General features: G+C 37.8%; 1 protein-coding gene across 21 annotated transcripts in view; it reads right to left on the bottom strand.

The window, feature by feature from the left end:
* DST (dystonin) overlaps nt 1-16,516 on the bottom strand; it is a 470,596-nt gene that overhangs the window by 46,997 nt on the left and 407,083 nt on the right. For all 21 annotated transcript variants that reach the window (XM_032409610.1, XM_032409591.1, XM_032409594.1 and 18 more), the window contains 6 exons: nt 9,248-9,367; nt 8,950-9,057; nt 6,931-7,149; nt 2,775-2,978; nt 1,403-1,634; nt 318-544 (listed from right to left, as the gene is read on the bottom strand). In XM_032409610.1, coding sequence (XP_032265501.1) covers nt 318-544; nt 1,403-1,634; nt 2,775-2,978; nt 6,931-7,149; nt 8,950-9,057; nt 9,248-9,367 — 1,110 coding nt within the window. The remainder of the gene's footprint in view (nt 1-317; nt 545-1,402; nt 1,635-2,774; nt 2,979-6,930; nt 7,150-8,949; nt 9,058-9,247; nt 9,368-16,516) is intronic.

The raw sequence follows: 16,516 nt of genomic DNA, 5'->3' as shown, positions 1-16,516 counted from the left end.
AGGTTGGAGGCCTGGGAAGGAAAGAGACTCTGCAGGTAGGGCTACCACTCTGGATGACTTCAGAAGCCAAAAACGGAGCTAACAAGGCCCTGAAATAAGGCAGAAGCAGTGGGGATGAAGAGAAACTTTTAAAATACGTACTAAGTGAAATTTTGGGGTATAACCTATCTCCTACTACATCACCAGGCATTCCACTTTCAGAATGAAATATACATTTTAATAGAGCAATTCTGAATATTTACCAAAGGAATCCAGGTTTCATTACACCACAACTTTTTTTTTTTTAATTTTAACTTTAAAGGAGATTTTCTGCTTACCTCTGCTGCTTCTTGCTGCTGTTTAACTACTGAGGGATCAATTCCAGGATCCTCTAGATCCCGGATGAAATCTTGTGTATCTTTAGTGGTTACTACCAATGACATGTGATCACACCAGAACTTTTCTGCTAATTCCATTACATCCAGTAGTTTGGCTTCCCTTTCTTCCACCAGTGTGTGTATATTCTCCCAAATGAAAACCATTTGGTCAAGCTTATCCTGAACAGCTATGACACAAAATAGTATCAAAAAGGCAATATGTTAGCGCCATTTAAGCAACAAAGCCAAATGTTTCAGTTCACATAGCAACAGTGATTCAATCTGCTAAGTATCTAAAACTGGATCTAATTTTGGTTGACCCCAGTCTACTGGGTATCACAAGGCCCAACACAGCATATTCCAAAGGCAAGACCTCAGGGCATCCTACTCTTCCTGAACCAAGGCTCTTTTTGACAAAAGTAGACACTCAAAGGCAAGTAAGCTCAGAGTAGACCTAAGTTTCAAGTTTACCAAGGCTGACCTTAATTCCAAAGAAAATGACATAACCACATAAGCTCTCCAAATCAAGAATAACAATGTCTGTTCAGTTCTAGGAATTTAACAATGTAGGATACGTATTTTGGGCTTGTTTCTTATCATAAACTTCCACTAATCTATGTGTGTGCTTTTCCTTTGGACCGCCCAGCTCCTATCTTTAAGATGGCTGGCTAAGGTCGTGGTTGCCATTTCTGTGGCTATGGGAACACCCATTCTGGGGTACCCATTATGTAAAGTAGTGTATGATTAGTAATAAGGAAAAAAACCCCTAGGTTTGGTGTTATTAGAGTCATCTTTCAAACACCTGGTTTAAAAGTCCCAGAGAACACATGGCTTTTGCATAATGTCACGTTGTGTATGTAACCGATTCCACAAACACAGGAAAATATTAATGAGGGATTTATGTACATAGCCCTTCAACCCCACTGGTAATACCTTTTCTAAAATCTGGCACTTTATTATGCAATTAGACTGTCAGTAAACAGCATGAACATTTAGAATTATTTTAAAAGTAAAGCTCTATTGTTTCCTTATTCTGAAATTATTACCTTTGGCAGATATGTCTTTGTCAGTGCCCTCAGATCTTGCGATCATTTCCTCTCCGCGCTTTTTAAGAGTTTCATACAATGGCTGTAGCTTCTCCATGTCTACTGACACGTTCTTATTCTCACTGATCTGCTCCTTAATCTTTTCCACCTCAGCTGAGATTGAAGGTGGCTGCCTCAAACGCTCCACGATGCGTTCCAGGCTCTCAAGGATCTGGTCTATCTTGTCATGGAACTAGAAGTAAATAAAAGGGATAATTTATGGGGATATCAAAAGTGAAATTTAAATGAAAAAAAAAAACCCATCTAATGTCTCAATCAAGAATTAAATCTTTGATCCTCTGTTAATATATCTACCCAATTGAGTGTATTTGTCAGAAACAGTATAGGTTAATATATAAATGGACTACCTGATACCAGCATCTTATCCGTTGCTTCATTTTATCATAATTCAAGTGAATTTTAAGAATTAAGTCCAATAATCTGTGTGTTTTTTTTATCAAAACTGTTTTGTTTTTACTCATTACTTTGGTATCCTAAAAAGTTGTATTATTAAGTGTAAGACTCAAGAGCATTTTTGATGAGAATAAAGGTATTTCTTAAGTTATAAATTTCCTGAACTGAAAAATGTTAAAAAAATGAAACAAAAACAAAAGCCTCCCTGACATTGTAATAGAAGTCTGAATTTCATTCATGGTCAAACACATAATCAGATTCACGAAAGCATTTTAAAGTTTTGTCTGGAAGGTACCACAGACAATAAAGCAAAGTTATAAAAACTCGCTCAGGCCCAGGTTCTACACTATCCTCAATATTAAAGGAATCATCACACAGGATTCCAGAAAATGGACCATTCTAATGTCAGTGTATCTAATGATTAAAGCTCAACTCTGAAAATGGAAAATCTGTAGGTAATTTCAAATTCAATGTCTTGAAAAAAAGTATTTTTGAAAAAGAAAAACATCAATTTCCAACTTTATATTTTTTCCTTCTTACTCAGTCCATGCAGTCTTTTCTTCTTATTGCCCTCTTGGGAGTGTCTCATTAATAATGATAATAACAGTTTCTTCTATCTCTCCCAAAGGCAAATATTCTTTTCTACTCTGGATGGACACTTATCTAAATATTTGGACAGTGATGACAACTGTATGTTTCTTAAGTCACTGAAAATTATTTTGTATTGTATCTACAAGCAGGCAGAGAAATACAAGGACTGGACCAGCCAAATACCACTCTGAGAGGCCAAAACATCCATAGTCAGATTTAACGTAGTGAAGTAATTTTGGTTGAAATTTAATCAGGAGATCCAAGAAAATGTGTTTCCATGCTCTTCTGTTCGGAAGAGCTCAATCATCTTTCTGGTGCAAATGATTACCTGAGTAGACTGAGAAATAGCTTCATCCAACGCCACGGCTCGCTTTTTGACATCCTCTTTAATTTGACTGTAAAGGGTGTCAGCTGCCACGTACTTCTCTTGGATAGAAAAGCCTTCGCCTGGGCTCAATTCCAGTAACTGTGGCCCAGTTTTGTTCATCTTATCTATATGAGGCTTGTGTTCGGCTATCAACTCTCGCAGTTGCTATAACAAACCAAACAGCTTCTCAGTATCTCAGGGTCACGCTTCCATATTACAGCTGTCTACATGCCCAATGCATCCAGCTGGCAAGAAACTCCAAACACCCTCCCCATCACAAGGCATTTAGCACAGGATGGCTCATGCTGCTCTTTGCCAGCAAGAGATGCCCCTGACAGAAAGAATAAACAACAGTCTGGTCATGTCAAAATCTCTCTAAGGGTAACACACAAAAATGCCGGTTGAGTGAAATAATGAATCGCAGTTCGTTATGCATTTCCCATCAAGAGCAGTACACTTGGGCAAGGGTCATATTACATAAAAGGATTATGAAATCACTATATCCCCAACCTATAGAGACCAAGCTATAACTCTTGGTGTCTCTGTATACTCAGGAGGTATGCAAAAATTTAAAATGGAGGAAGGAAGAAAGAGAAGGAAGGAAAAGGAAAGAAGCTCAGCAGAGGGTAGACATAATGCAGAGAGGAAAAAAACTATACATAAAGCTAAGTTAAGGGGATATAAGCCCACAAGGCATTGTAATTATATATATTTAAAACAATACAAGATGTGTACATATGTATTACATTATATATACCTAAGTATAAATCTATTCTATGTACATATATGATATGTATGATATATACATATGAATGAATCTATCTGTATTTATTTTAAAATGTTAAAGGCTACAGGGTAATCAATCTATCAGATTGATTGACACTGCTATATACTGAGCATTACTTGTAAAGTGCATTTAAAGAAAAACATATGACATATTTTGCATGATGTCATCTAATCAAGAGATATAATGGTATTTATACAAATGAGTGTGTGTGTAATCCAGGTGGAGCCCCATTCCTTCTAGGGAGACAAATCTACACTTCATGGAACCCAGGGCCTCCACTGAGCAGTTTTTCACGGGCCAAATCCAAAGCCACATCCATCTTTGCTTCCAGCTTTCCCTGAGGCTAGCCTCCCTGTAGCGCTAAGGAGCCTTCCACTTGTACCACATTAGGGATTAGGTTCCTTAAGCAGAAGTTCCTTGCCCTGACCAGAAGGTATATCTCCAATTTTGCTACCCAGCCCCCAACAAAAATTTCTCTGAGAGAAATTACATTCAGGAAAGATAGTCTAGAGAAAAGCCACCAATCTTCTCCTGCAAATAGTTTCATTTCTATGATTCATCAAGAAGAATCACCAAGATGGCCACACAGCTCTAGATTTTTATTTAAAATACTCACTAAAATCAGTCATATAAATTATTTTGAAAACCGTTAAGGAAGTTGGTACACTACGTCATCAACAATCCCCAATACCATTTTTGAAGTTTTTCTGAAGGTAGTTTCAAAACTCTTGAAAAAGAGCTAAATAAACATAAATTCAATTAAAATAAAAGAACGGGGTGGTCCAAATCTAACCTGCTGCACATAAGAACATGGGAGGGTCATGTCTGCGATCTAGCTCCTGAGGGGTCCAGACTGAGATGTTCTTATTTTTTTTCATATTATTAGATCATATATTCATGCTACCTTACAGAATGGAGATAATAATTGTAATATCAGCTAATAGACAATCTCACAAAAAAGGAATGTGTACACATGTTCTGGTTTCAATATGCTACAAGGCATGGTTGTAAAACCAGCTTACACTTTGAGTTATCAAAAGACTATCAGGTAAAATGAGAGACCTCTGCTGACACTTCCTGAGTTGCCTAGCATCTAAGTAGATCTCATTTGTGCAGCACCACCATGGGACGTACCTTAGTTTGGGACGTACTGAGATGACCCGTTTTTAGACTATTCCTTTTTTAGATGTCTAGTAGTACTACACGTCTACTTGGGTGTATGTGTGGAGAAAGGGCCCAGTAGGAGATATCCTTTGCCTCATATGTAACAAAATGGTTCTTGGCAACACAGTGCCATAAGAGTCCGGTCACGCTAGAGATACTTCTAGCGTGTGACCTCAACATATCTACCAGATAGTAACTGGCTCTTGGAGCCATTTTTCATTCCCGGTTAGAATGAACTAGATCTTCCCAAATACAGCTGAAGATGCAGCTGTGGAGCCACAGAAGAAATGCTGTCCTAGAAGGCTATAAATACTATGAAAAGTTTCGCTGAATAATTTGAAGACTTGGTTACAAAGTTTTGTAGTTCCTTTATACAAGAAACTGTAAATTTGAGAGCTGAAAGACTATGCTCAAAAGGGAAAATTAACTCGGTTTTGAAATTCAGTAATAATTCAGTAATAACTTTTCCATTATCTGATATTATGCTAGAAACATAGCTACTCAAATCTCACCTCAGAATAGAAGAAATCCATGGAACATTTTATATTAGAAGTTATTCAGTGGATAGGCATCAGGATTTCTGCCACAAATACACCTTTATACTAAAATTAAATTCAATTCTGCATAATTTTTAAGTCTTTCTCCTGCTGATGTAGATAGAACTTAATAAAATTTCCATTTTGCATTAAAGTGTTGACTAAAGCTCTTGTAAACAAATACTTAGAGATATTCTTCAATGCCAGTAGATTAAAAAAGTAAACAAACAAAATTAATAAGAAGTGTGTCATGTCCTTCAAACAATGATGTAATATACCGAGTTAAACTTTCTATGCATGCGTGCATGCATGCACACACGCACACACACACAATAGTCTCAGAGTACAATTTGTACAGATCTGGGAGACAGAAACTAGGTTCATAAGTCCATAAACAGCAAGAACCCCAGATTTTTTTCTGATAGTCTTGAGCCCTCTCTCAAACCCTTGCAAAATTTTAGGCAATATTAATATTTAAGTAACTGCTGAAATGAGGGCTTCATAATACCATTTTATTTATGTTTAAAACATGATGCATTTGTAGATGTAAATACACTAGAGAGTTTACTCATATATACGTATAGGAGCAAAAACCGTCAAAAGAGTGAAAAACAAAGGAGAGACAACTTGTCTTTGTACTTCAGCATTTTTCCTTTCCATTGAGCTAGCTTTTACATTATTTGTGTTTTGACATATTGTTGTATTGTTCATTTCCTCCAAGCTCAGTGGTCTTGTCTGTATGATGCTGCTTTGATATATTTCTACTCTTTGCTTACATTCTAGATGGCTCCAACCAATACCATATGAAGTGTAAAACTTAGTCGACATATGTAAATTAAAAGCAATTCAACATGCATAAATGGGAAGTACTTCAAAAGCTTATTTCTCTAACATTTTAAAGCGGGAACTTAGTTTTTGTACCAGGATGGTTTATACTTCATATATTCTAGGAAAGCTGTGATATAATTAATGACATTCACAATGAGTGTTCTCACTGCTACTCTGGAAAGCAGGTAAGCAACTCTGAGGAAAGCAACTGTGAAGACCAGAATAGGATATTGCTAAAATCTCCTAAGGTAGGGCATCAAACTGCATTAAAAAACCACCACGACAGTGCTCGCTTCGGCAGCACATATGCTAAAAACCCCCATCACAATCATGATTCTCTTCTAATGGAGAATACAACCCTCTCTTTTTTTTTTTTTTTTTTTAATTTTATTTTATTTGAGAGAGAGAGAGAGTGAAAGAGAGAGCACAAGAAGGGGTAGAGTCAGAGGGAGAAGCAGACTCCCCACTGAGCAGGGAGCCTGATGCGGGACTCGATCCCGGGAGTCCAGGATCATGACCCGAGCCGAAGGCAGCCGCCCAACAAACTGAGCCACCCAGGCGCCCCTCCCTCTCTTTTTTTTTTTAAAGATTTTATTTATTTATTTGACAGAGAGGGAAACAGCCAGAGAAGGAACACAAGCAGGGCGAGTGGGAGAGGGAGAAGCAGGCTCCCCGCTGAGCAGGGAGCCCGATGCGGGGCTCGATCCCAGGACCCTGGGATCATGACCTGAGCCGAAGGCAGACGCTTAACGACTGAGCCACCCAGGTGCCCCTACAACCCTCTCTTTAATATCAAGCTTACCCGATGCTCTTCCTGCTGTTGTCTTAGAGTTTCATATTCAAGGGCTGGGGCAGGAAGCTGAGAGATGATTCTTTGTGTTTCTGTCAGCCATGGCCAAAGTTCTTCATAGGTTTCCCAGAACTGGTTAACCAGGGACTGTGCCCGTTCTAGCTGTAGATACCTCTCTGAGTTTACCTGGCAGATGGCATCATAGTTCTTCAACACCTCGTCTAGTTTTTTCTAGAAAGTAAGAGAATGAAATGTATTTAGCTGGCCAAGCAGGCCAAAGAGCACATGTACTCCAGAATGTTTTTTCTCACACTATATGCCTAGTGCAAAGCAGGCGCTCAACAAATATATGCTTAATGAATAAATCATTAAAGCCTATTTAGATTGTAACTAGTTCTATGTATAAAAGTTCGTTTTAATTAGAATTTAAAAAGACCCTCCAAGGGGCACCTGGCTGGCTTAGTCAGGAAAGCATGTGACTCTTGATTTCAGGGTTGTAAGTTTGAGCCCCACATTGAGTATAGAGATTACTTAAAAATAAAACTTTAAAAAAAAAAATCCTTCAGGTTCATTTATATTGTTGCATATGGCAGGATTTCCTTCATTTTTAAGGCTGAATAATATTCTACTATATGCTAATGTTGTGTTCTTAACACAATAAAACAAACATTTTCCCATATACATGTAAAAAATAGCAAAGATGTGGAAAACATCTTAAAAATACAATAATTGGAGATTAAGCTAATAAATTATGATATATTCACCCAATGGATTTTTATGTCTTCATCAAAAATCATGGGATTAATGACAGAGAACCTCCTCCCACCTCCAAATATTAGGTGACAAAACCGAAAATATAAACAAACAAATAAATAGCCTCAAGTGTGTATGAATAAGACACTGAGCTTTCCAAACATAATAAGCAAAATTCTTCAACTATCCTTCTAGGTCCTGTAGGTCTTCTAGGTTAGAAAACAAGTCTCATATGAGTCTAGCAACATTAACATTACTTTCTAGCCCAAAATAAGGACTAACTTCCACAAATGAAATTGTAAGAGGAACTGCTAGTCAACAAAATTAATTACATATATTAGAATCAGAGTAGAACATTATACTATACACTATATTTTGTGGACTGGTCACAGTGATCTAGATTATGGTATAAATTCACACCATAAACCAACAGCAGAAGATAGAGCACCATAGTAATCTAATAAACCACAGAATTACACAGAAATTATTTCATCATTATCAGTGTTTTTCATGTGAAGATCTTGTAAAAATAATAAAGGAAACGTTAAGTTATAAATAAGTAAATTGCCAGAATAAATAGAAGAGGAAGTATCAGTATACAGTTACACTCTATTACTTTGCCTATGGTATACCTTAAAAGCAACGTATACTCTAAAATGTGATCTTAGGCACAGATATTTGTGTCATTTTTTTGCTGTGGGCTATTTTCCTACCAGAAGCATTAATATACATTAATTTCTTTAGTCTGCTCAGATGTCTGAATATGAATGGAACTAAACATTTTTACTTGTGGCTGGTTTTTCATCAATTTAAAGGGATTATTAAAAATACATAAACTAGATGCTTCCTTATTCAACTCATTGTTTTTCCTATACAACTTACTGAAATTTTACATGAATTTCAGCATTAGAGAGAACCACATATTTTGAAGCATTTAAACAAGAGTTGACATACATAGTAACAATTTACACTGATAATAATGTCAGTAATACAGCTAACATTAATTGAATGTTTAATGTGTGCCAGTTATTCAAGGACACAATCCTTAATAGTTTTAGTAATTTTTTATTAGAAAAAATTGTCCCCAGGGTGATTCCCTTAAGGAATATTCCTTTTACTGTCACTCTGTAAGCTTGAAAAATGCCTTATTTAAAACTAATGATTTAGCTGTCTAAATGGCAGCTGTGGATAAAGGAAATGTGCTTCTCTAGGATTGAGAGCTTAACAGAGGCCATTTATTCAAGAGTCTCACCACCAGTCACACAGACAAGCTTATACCTTCATTGATTGCTTTTCCTCTTCACTGCATGTGGCCATGATTTTATATCCAGATTTAACAAGTTCATCGATAATATCCTTGTGTCTCAAAATCTCCATGGTGAATGTCTGTGATTTACCAAAATAAAGATAAAAAAAGAGAGAGTGTATGACTAAAATGAAAACAATCAGGCAAAGATGTTAAAAATACCAAATTACGCTAGAGGGGTCTTGCAAAGTAAATCATGCAAGCACATTGTCTACACTTGGAGCCACACTAACAAGTAATTCTGATATAATTGGAAATGCACTTCTTCACCTTTTGAAGCTGCAGCTGAGCAGAGGTCTGGTCTTGCTCAAGCCTGATGTCACCCAGAGACATCAATTTCTTTTCGGTTTCAGTAATCCAGGATAACTCGGCATCAGCTGCTTGGTCAAACTAAACAAAAGATAAATAATTAGGTCAGAAAGTTCCTGTCACTGGTGCCAGAAAAATACCTCTCTACATTTCTTTGAAATATCTTAATTACCACACAAGTGGAAAATTTGAGCTTATCTCTTCATGGCATCCTGAAATAGTTTATGATGATGACTAAAGTCATAAAGAAAGAACTTCCCACAGAGTATTTAAACATAAGCTCTTAAAAGGCACTGGATGTGTAAGACAGCATTAATGATTTTAGGACAGCTAACTCTGTTGCCTTCTTTTTGGTAATCATAAGAATTTTCTCCTTCAAACCTCAATGAGATACCACCTCACACCAGTCAGAATGGCTAAAATTAACAAGTCAGGAAACGACAGCTGTTGGCGAGGATGCGGAGAAAGGGGAACCCTCCTAGACTGTTGGTGGGAATGCAAGCTGGTGCAGCCACTCTGGAAAACCGTATGGAGGTTCCTCAAAAAGTTGAAAATAGAGCTACCGTATGACCCAGGAAATGCACTACCGGGTATTTACCCTAAAGATACAAATGCAGTGATCTGAAGGGGTACATGCACCCCGATGTTTATAGCAGCAATGTCCACAATAGCCAAACTATGGAAAGAACCAAGATGTCCACTGACAGATGAATGGATAAAGAAGATGTGGTGTGTGTGTGTGTGTGTGTGTGTGTGTATGCAATGGGATATTATGCAGCCATCAAAAAACCGAAATCTTGCCATTTGCAATGACGTGGATGGAACTAGAGGGTATTATGCTGAGTGAAATAAGTCAACCAGAGAAAGACATATATCACATGATCTCACTGATATGAGGAATTCTTAATCTCAGGAAACAAACTGAGGGTTGCTGGAGTGGTGGGGGGTGGAAGGGATGGGGTGGCTGGGTGATAGACACTGGGGAGGGTATGTGCTATGGTGAGCACTGTGAATTGTGTAAGACTGATGAATCACAACCTGTACCTCTGAAACAAATAATACATTATATGTTTAAAAAAAAAGAAGAAGAAGATAGTAGGAAGGGAAAAATGAAGGGGGGGAAATCGGAGCGGCGAGATGAACATGAGAGACTATGGACTCTGAAAAACAAACTGAGGGTTCTAGAGGGGAGGGGGGTGGGGGGATGGGTTAGCCTGGTGATGGGTATTAAAGAGGGCACGTACTGCATGGAGCACTGGGTGTTATACGCAAACAATGAATCATGGAACACTACATCAAAAACTAATGATGTAAGGTATGGTGATTAACATAACATCATAATAATAAAAAAAAGAGTACTACTCAAATTGGAACAGCTCAAAAAGTCAATAGCTGGATCAATCATTGCATCCATCATTTTAATCCATATGATTTATGCGGGCAGCATTCTGCTATCTATGTATAAGACTCCTAGCAAAACTCATGAAATATTCACATTTATTTACCATACTACGTGTGCATAAACGTATATGCAAAGTATGTTTCTTTATGTAGAGTATACCCCGAAACATCTCACATATAATTTTTTTACATCTCATTTAATAATAGCAAAAACCACTTCAAAGAGTATTCTTAAATATTTTAAGAGGTTTTATTTTCCTGATCTTAACAATTCATGGCAGAAATTCATAAAGTACAGAAAAATATACAGAAGAAAATTAAAACCTGGAGTTAATACTATTGGTATTTTAGTGAATTTTATTCCAGAAGTTGAAAAAGATTTATAAAAGCTCGGGATAATGTTGTATAAACAGTTTCATATCCTGCTCTTTCATTTATTATGAACATTTCCCATGTCATAGTCTTTTAAATGTGAATTTTAAGTAACATCATTGTATTCTAGCATACCTGGATATTTTTATTTACGCTCACTGCATTTTCTGCTATTATATAAACAAACCTGTAATAAATAGAAATCTCTGATGGCATCTCCAATTAGTTCCTTAGGGTAGATTCCTAGAAGGTGACTACCAAGTCAAAAAGCATGAATATTTTTGATACCTTGCATCAGACAGAAGCCAATGCCTCCCAGGGCAAGCAGTTACCATAAATGAGCAAAGTGGGCAAGTGCCCCCACAAGCACCAGTGGTAAGTGGTAACCAACGGTGTGGCCTTAGTTGGAAGACTTAATGGGAAACAGACACCATGAGCATTCAAGTCCAGTACTGCCAGAACTTCTAATTTTTCAAGAGAACCTGGAAATCTAGATGGGGGTAGGGGATAACTAAGTGAGGAAAGAGAAGGGTAGAGATAAGAAACTAGATTGGAAAATAATTCATTCTTTTAAAACACTCTGCGACACTATGCAGACTCCTGGGAAGATGGAATAGATATACTTTTCCCTGTTCCTCGTAAGTACACCTAAAAACCCTGGGCATTATATACATGCATACACTGCATACAAAACATATGTAAGAAGACTGAAAGGAGAGAGAAGAGAGCAGAACTGCTGTGGATTCTGGCGCTCAAGGAACAACAAAGTGGTGAGTTCTCCGGGTTTTCTTCTTGCCTCACATATCCTAGACTGGATACTGGAGAAAATGTAACCCAGAAACACCCAGAGGCACAGACAAAACCCCAAGAAAAGGCTGCTCTCTCAGCCAAAAGACCAGGAAAGGGGCACCCTAGCAAGAGAACATTTAAACAATAGCCACTCTATCTAAATGCCACAGAACAGAGGCTGTGGTCCCACGCACACTCATGCCAAGAAAGGCCTAGATTTTCACCCTCATGAGCCAATAGGACAAGGTGCTGAAGACACTGTTGCAGGGGGATGTCAGAGAAGACCACATAGGGAGCTGGAACTTTAGTTCCCATGGGCCAGTAACAAGGCTTCTGCCCAGTGTCTTGGAGATCATGTGGGGAGCCCCCCACAAGCAGTAATGAATTGCCCCTCTCCGTCTCCTCTAGGGTGGTGTCAGGGAAGGCCTAGTGGAGAGTCAGGATTTTCACCACTGCTCAGTGGTTAACGTAGTCACCTTCATCGAGGTGGTGGAAAAGGCTGCTCAGAGAGCTGAAGTCCATCCAACTCTCACTTCCAGCCAGCAGATCTGAGGAGCGCCCCCATTAGGTACCATGAGGGGCTGAGCGGGGAACCTGGATCTCTTCCACCTGGTAGCACCCCTGGCTTCTTCTGCCAGTGGTGCCAGAGGAAGCCAGTCAAAACAGAAAGTTTAATTAAGACCCAAAACTCATAACTTCATAGCAAGAACCAAGAAGACCTCCAATGGAACTAAACAAAGATAATCAATGGACACCAGTACCTAGAGGACAGAAATGTTAGCACTGTCTGACAACAATTTTAAAGCAGCTATGATAAAAAATGCTTCATTGAGCAATTTCAAACACAGCTGAAATGAATGAAAAATTAGAGAAGACCTTAGCAGTAAAACAGTCTCAGCAAAGAAAAGAAGCTATATAAAGAACCAAACGGAGATTTTAAAACTTAAATGTACAATAACAAATAAGCTCAGTGGATGTGATCAGTGAAGGGCACAGAGGAAAGAGTCAGTGAAGTAGAAGACAGAACAGAAATTACCCAATCTGAATAACAGAAAATAGACTGGAGGGAAAAAAAATCAACAGAACCTCAGGGACCTGTGGAACTACATTAAAAGATCTAACATTTATGTTATTGGAGTCCCAGAAAGAGAGGAGAAAGAGGCTGTAGCTAAAAAGTACTCAACCATTTTAGAAATGAAATGCAGGAAAAATCTGTGGTTGCCAGGAGTTAAGGAGAGGGTAGAGGTGGGAGACTATAAAAGGGCAGCATGAGGTCGTCTTGGGGTGCTGAAATGCTCTGGATCTTGACTGCGTCAGTGTCAACATCCTGCTTGTGATCCTGTGCTGTAATTTTGCAAAATGTTACCCCTGGGGAAAACAGGTTAAGGGTACAATGGGATCATCCCTATATTATTTCTTACAGTTGCATGTGAATCTACAGTTACCTTTTAAAAAGTTAATTAAAAACAAAAACAACAAAAGTTCTGTGTAGAGATAACCTCTCATCTGTGAGTTCCTGTTCGCATTTTCTCTTTTAGGCATATACTACACCAAAGTGCCCTTCAGATAGGATGTGCTAATTTATACTCCCACAAGCAGAGTTTTGCTGTACCCTCATCACCATGGGGTATAATTTATTTTTTAATAATATTTGCCAAGCTTATCAGTGGACTTCCCTTCATTTTATTTATTTTTTTTTTTTTTAAAGATTTTATTTATTCGACAGAGAGAGACACAGCGAGAGAGGGAACACAAGCAGGGGGAGTGGGAGAGGGAGAAGCAGGCCTCCCCTGGAGCAGGGAGCCCGATGTGGGGCTCGATCCCAGGACCCTGGGATCACGACCTGAGCCGAAGGCAGACGCTTAACGACTGAGCCACCCAGGTGCCCCGACTTCCCTTCATTTTAAGGAAATAACCCGCGAGTCATAACCAGGCACAAATATGAATAGCACTGATTGAGAGTACTGTTGTTATGCTTTCCATCTTACAAGAAAAAATAACAAATTATACAAGTGAAGAATACATAATAATATTATAAATTATTATTACAGGGTTTTTTTTCTATATACCATGACCCCCTTTGCTTTCACCTTTGCGACACGAGTTAAATCAATTTGCAAATAAATAAATAAATACTGAAGCTATTTGCAGGTCAATTTCTTTTAGTCAACAGTTCAGGATAGAAAAAAATTTTAGATAATCATTTGAATAATGGGCCCAAGCCAGAAATATAATAGGGGTAAAAATAATAGTTTTACATTTACCTTTAAAAACTCAACTGCATAAGGATCTGAAAGGGAAGAAAGGGCTTAAGACACCTTTTCTGAACAACCTCTAGACATGCTACCTGAACAAAATCTGAATATAAACCAACATCTACCAAAAAATGATGCAAAGTCAGGCTGCTTTAAGACGAAGATATTGTCTGGGCAGCAGTGACACTATCCTACCTGCTGATTAGAACTCTCCTCTAAGTGTCACACATTCAAGAGGATCACTGACACGCGAACGTTGTTCCAGACAAAAATTCAGAGCTTTAGTCCTCAGAGTGCGTGAGCTCCCTTATAAGGGCAGTACTTCTAAAACGACTGTGTACATGTATATATTCAAACAGAATTATTTATTTTTCCTGTATTTCCCATAATATTATACATTCTTTTTTAGCAAAGCCACATTTTTCATTAAACTTATTGAAGGGGCTCATGGTTTCACAGACGGTAGTGTTAATAAATGTTTTTTCATTCATTCATTACTTTTTCTGCTACTGGGACAAATCAGAACAATGTGGATTCCAGAAAGAATCTTGAAAACCACATGAAAAATTCTATCTTGCGGCACTTGGGTGGCTCAGTGGGTTAAGTGTCTGACTCTTGATTTTGGCTCAGGTCATGATCTCAGGGACGCTGGGCATGGAGCCTGCTTAAGATTCCTCTCTCTCTCTCTCACTCTCTTTCCCCCTCCTGTCTCTCCCTACCTCTCCCTCTTAAAAAAATTCCATCTTAATCGGCTCAATAATTTTTACGATGTTACTTATTTCAAATGGAACTACTCATCAATTAGTAATAATTCATCAATGTGAAAAAGAAAAAAAAATATTTTGGGGCACCTGGCTGGTTCTGTCGGTGGAGCGCTTGACTCCTGGTCTCAGGGTTGTGAGTTCAAGCCCCACGCTGGGGGTAGAGATTACTTAAAAATAAAAATTGTAAAAAAAAAAAAAAGAAAAAAATTTCAACGAATTTGGGAGCTTCAGGTGTAGAAAAAGAAATCCTCATGACAAACAAGTACAAGGGTCTTCTTTGCATGGATTATTAGCTTTCAAGCCATATACAATAAAACTTCAAAATAAAACTTTATTATGTGATTCACTTAAAGAGTACAAAACTGAGCAAAACAGTCCAGGCCTTTGTACCTGAGTGCAAGTGCTGCAAGATAATCTGAATAAAATTTAATAGTAAGGACTTTTTTCCTCTACTGACCCCTAAAAAAATAAAGTGACATAGCACTCCACTTGTTTGTGATCAGGCTAATTTTAGCATTTATACGACAGTCCTAATAAATAAAGTCAAGCTGTTAGTGTTAATATTAGTTTAAATCTATTTCTCTCTCTCCTTAAAAAAAGGGATCCAGTGAAAGACAGTATGATGATACATTCTAAGTTGCCAAAATGGAAAGCTGAAGCTCAAACACTGTTTCTTCAACCAAGGAAAATATTTGCTCTGCTAAAAGAAAACAAGACTTCAAGCAGAAATTTCCCTTCTGTCTTTTGAGAAATTTTTTTATTAAATTAGCAAATATTTATTGTCCAGCAACAAACAGAACAGCCACGGGGTCTTCACTAAGCAATCTGCAGTAAAGTAAGGCATTTTATTTAGGCCTATGAATCTTTCAAATGACTGTATGTGTGCATTTCTAATAGACCATAAAAGCTGTTTATTTTACAATGTGAGCAATATGGAGAGCAAGTTTACTAGACCAAATTTTAATAAATTTGTTTAGTGCTTACTCAAATAGCAGAAATTGACTTCAAATACATTGTAGATAATCTTAGCATCCATAATTGCATTCTGGGAAATATTTTACTAGGTATTATCAGTGGAGCCTAACCATTGACCTACTCTAACTCCTATTACAGTTGAACTAGTATTTCAGGAATTTCCAACAAGATAATGAAAGACAATTTTTTAAAGATTTTATTTTTTAGGTAATGTCTACATCCAGTGTGGGGCTTGAACTCACAATCCCAAGATCAAGAGCCCCATGCTCCACTAACTGAGCCAGCCAGGCACCCTGATAGTAAAAGACATTTTAATTGGCTATCTCTAAATATTCCTGAAAAAGAGTCTAAAACAATAATGGCCAGCATTTTACTGAACACACTAAGTGCTTCACATGCAGTATCTTCTTTAATCCTGACAACAACTGCAATAATCTGGGTTTTACCATTAACTCCATTTACAGTCGAGAAAATTGAGGCAGAGAGAAGTAACCTGATTTACCAGAGATTATCCAGCTAGTTAATGTTGGATCTGAGACTCAAACCAAGGTGGCCTGGCCCCAGGGACTGTACTTCTAGTTGCTTGTGCTTGTATACAGTTTGGGCTTCATGAACTCAAAATATTCATGTGATTTCACCAAAAATGGCTCAAATACCCTAACAGTAGGTTTTAA

This window comes from Phoca vitulina, unplaced genomic scaffold (assembly GCF_004348235.1).
Source record: "Phoca vitulina isolate PV1807 unplaced genomic scaffold, GSC_HSeal_1.0 scaffold11, whole genome shotgun sequence".
NCBI lineage: Eukaryota > Metazoa > Chordata > Mammalia > Carnivora > Phocidae > Phoca > Phoca vitulina.
The sequence above is the reverse complement of the archived record's forward strand: the minus strand, read 5'-3'. Positions and strand labels throughout refer to the sequence as shown.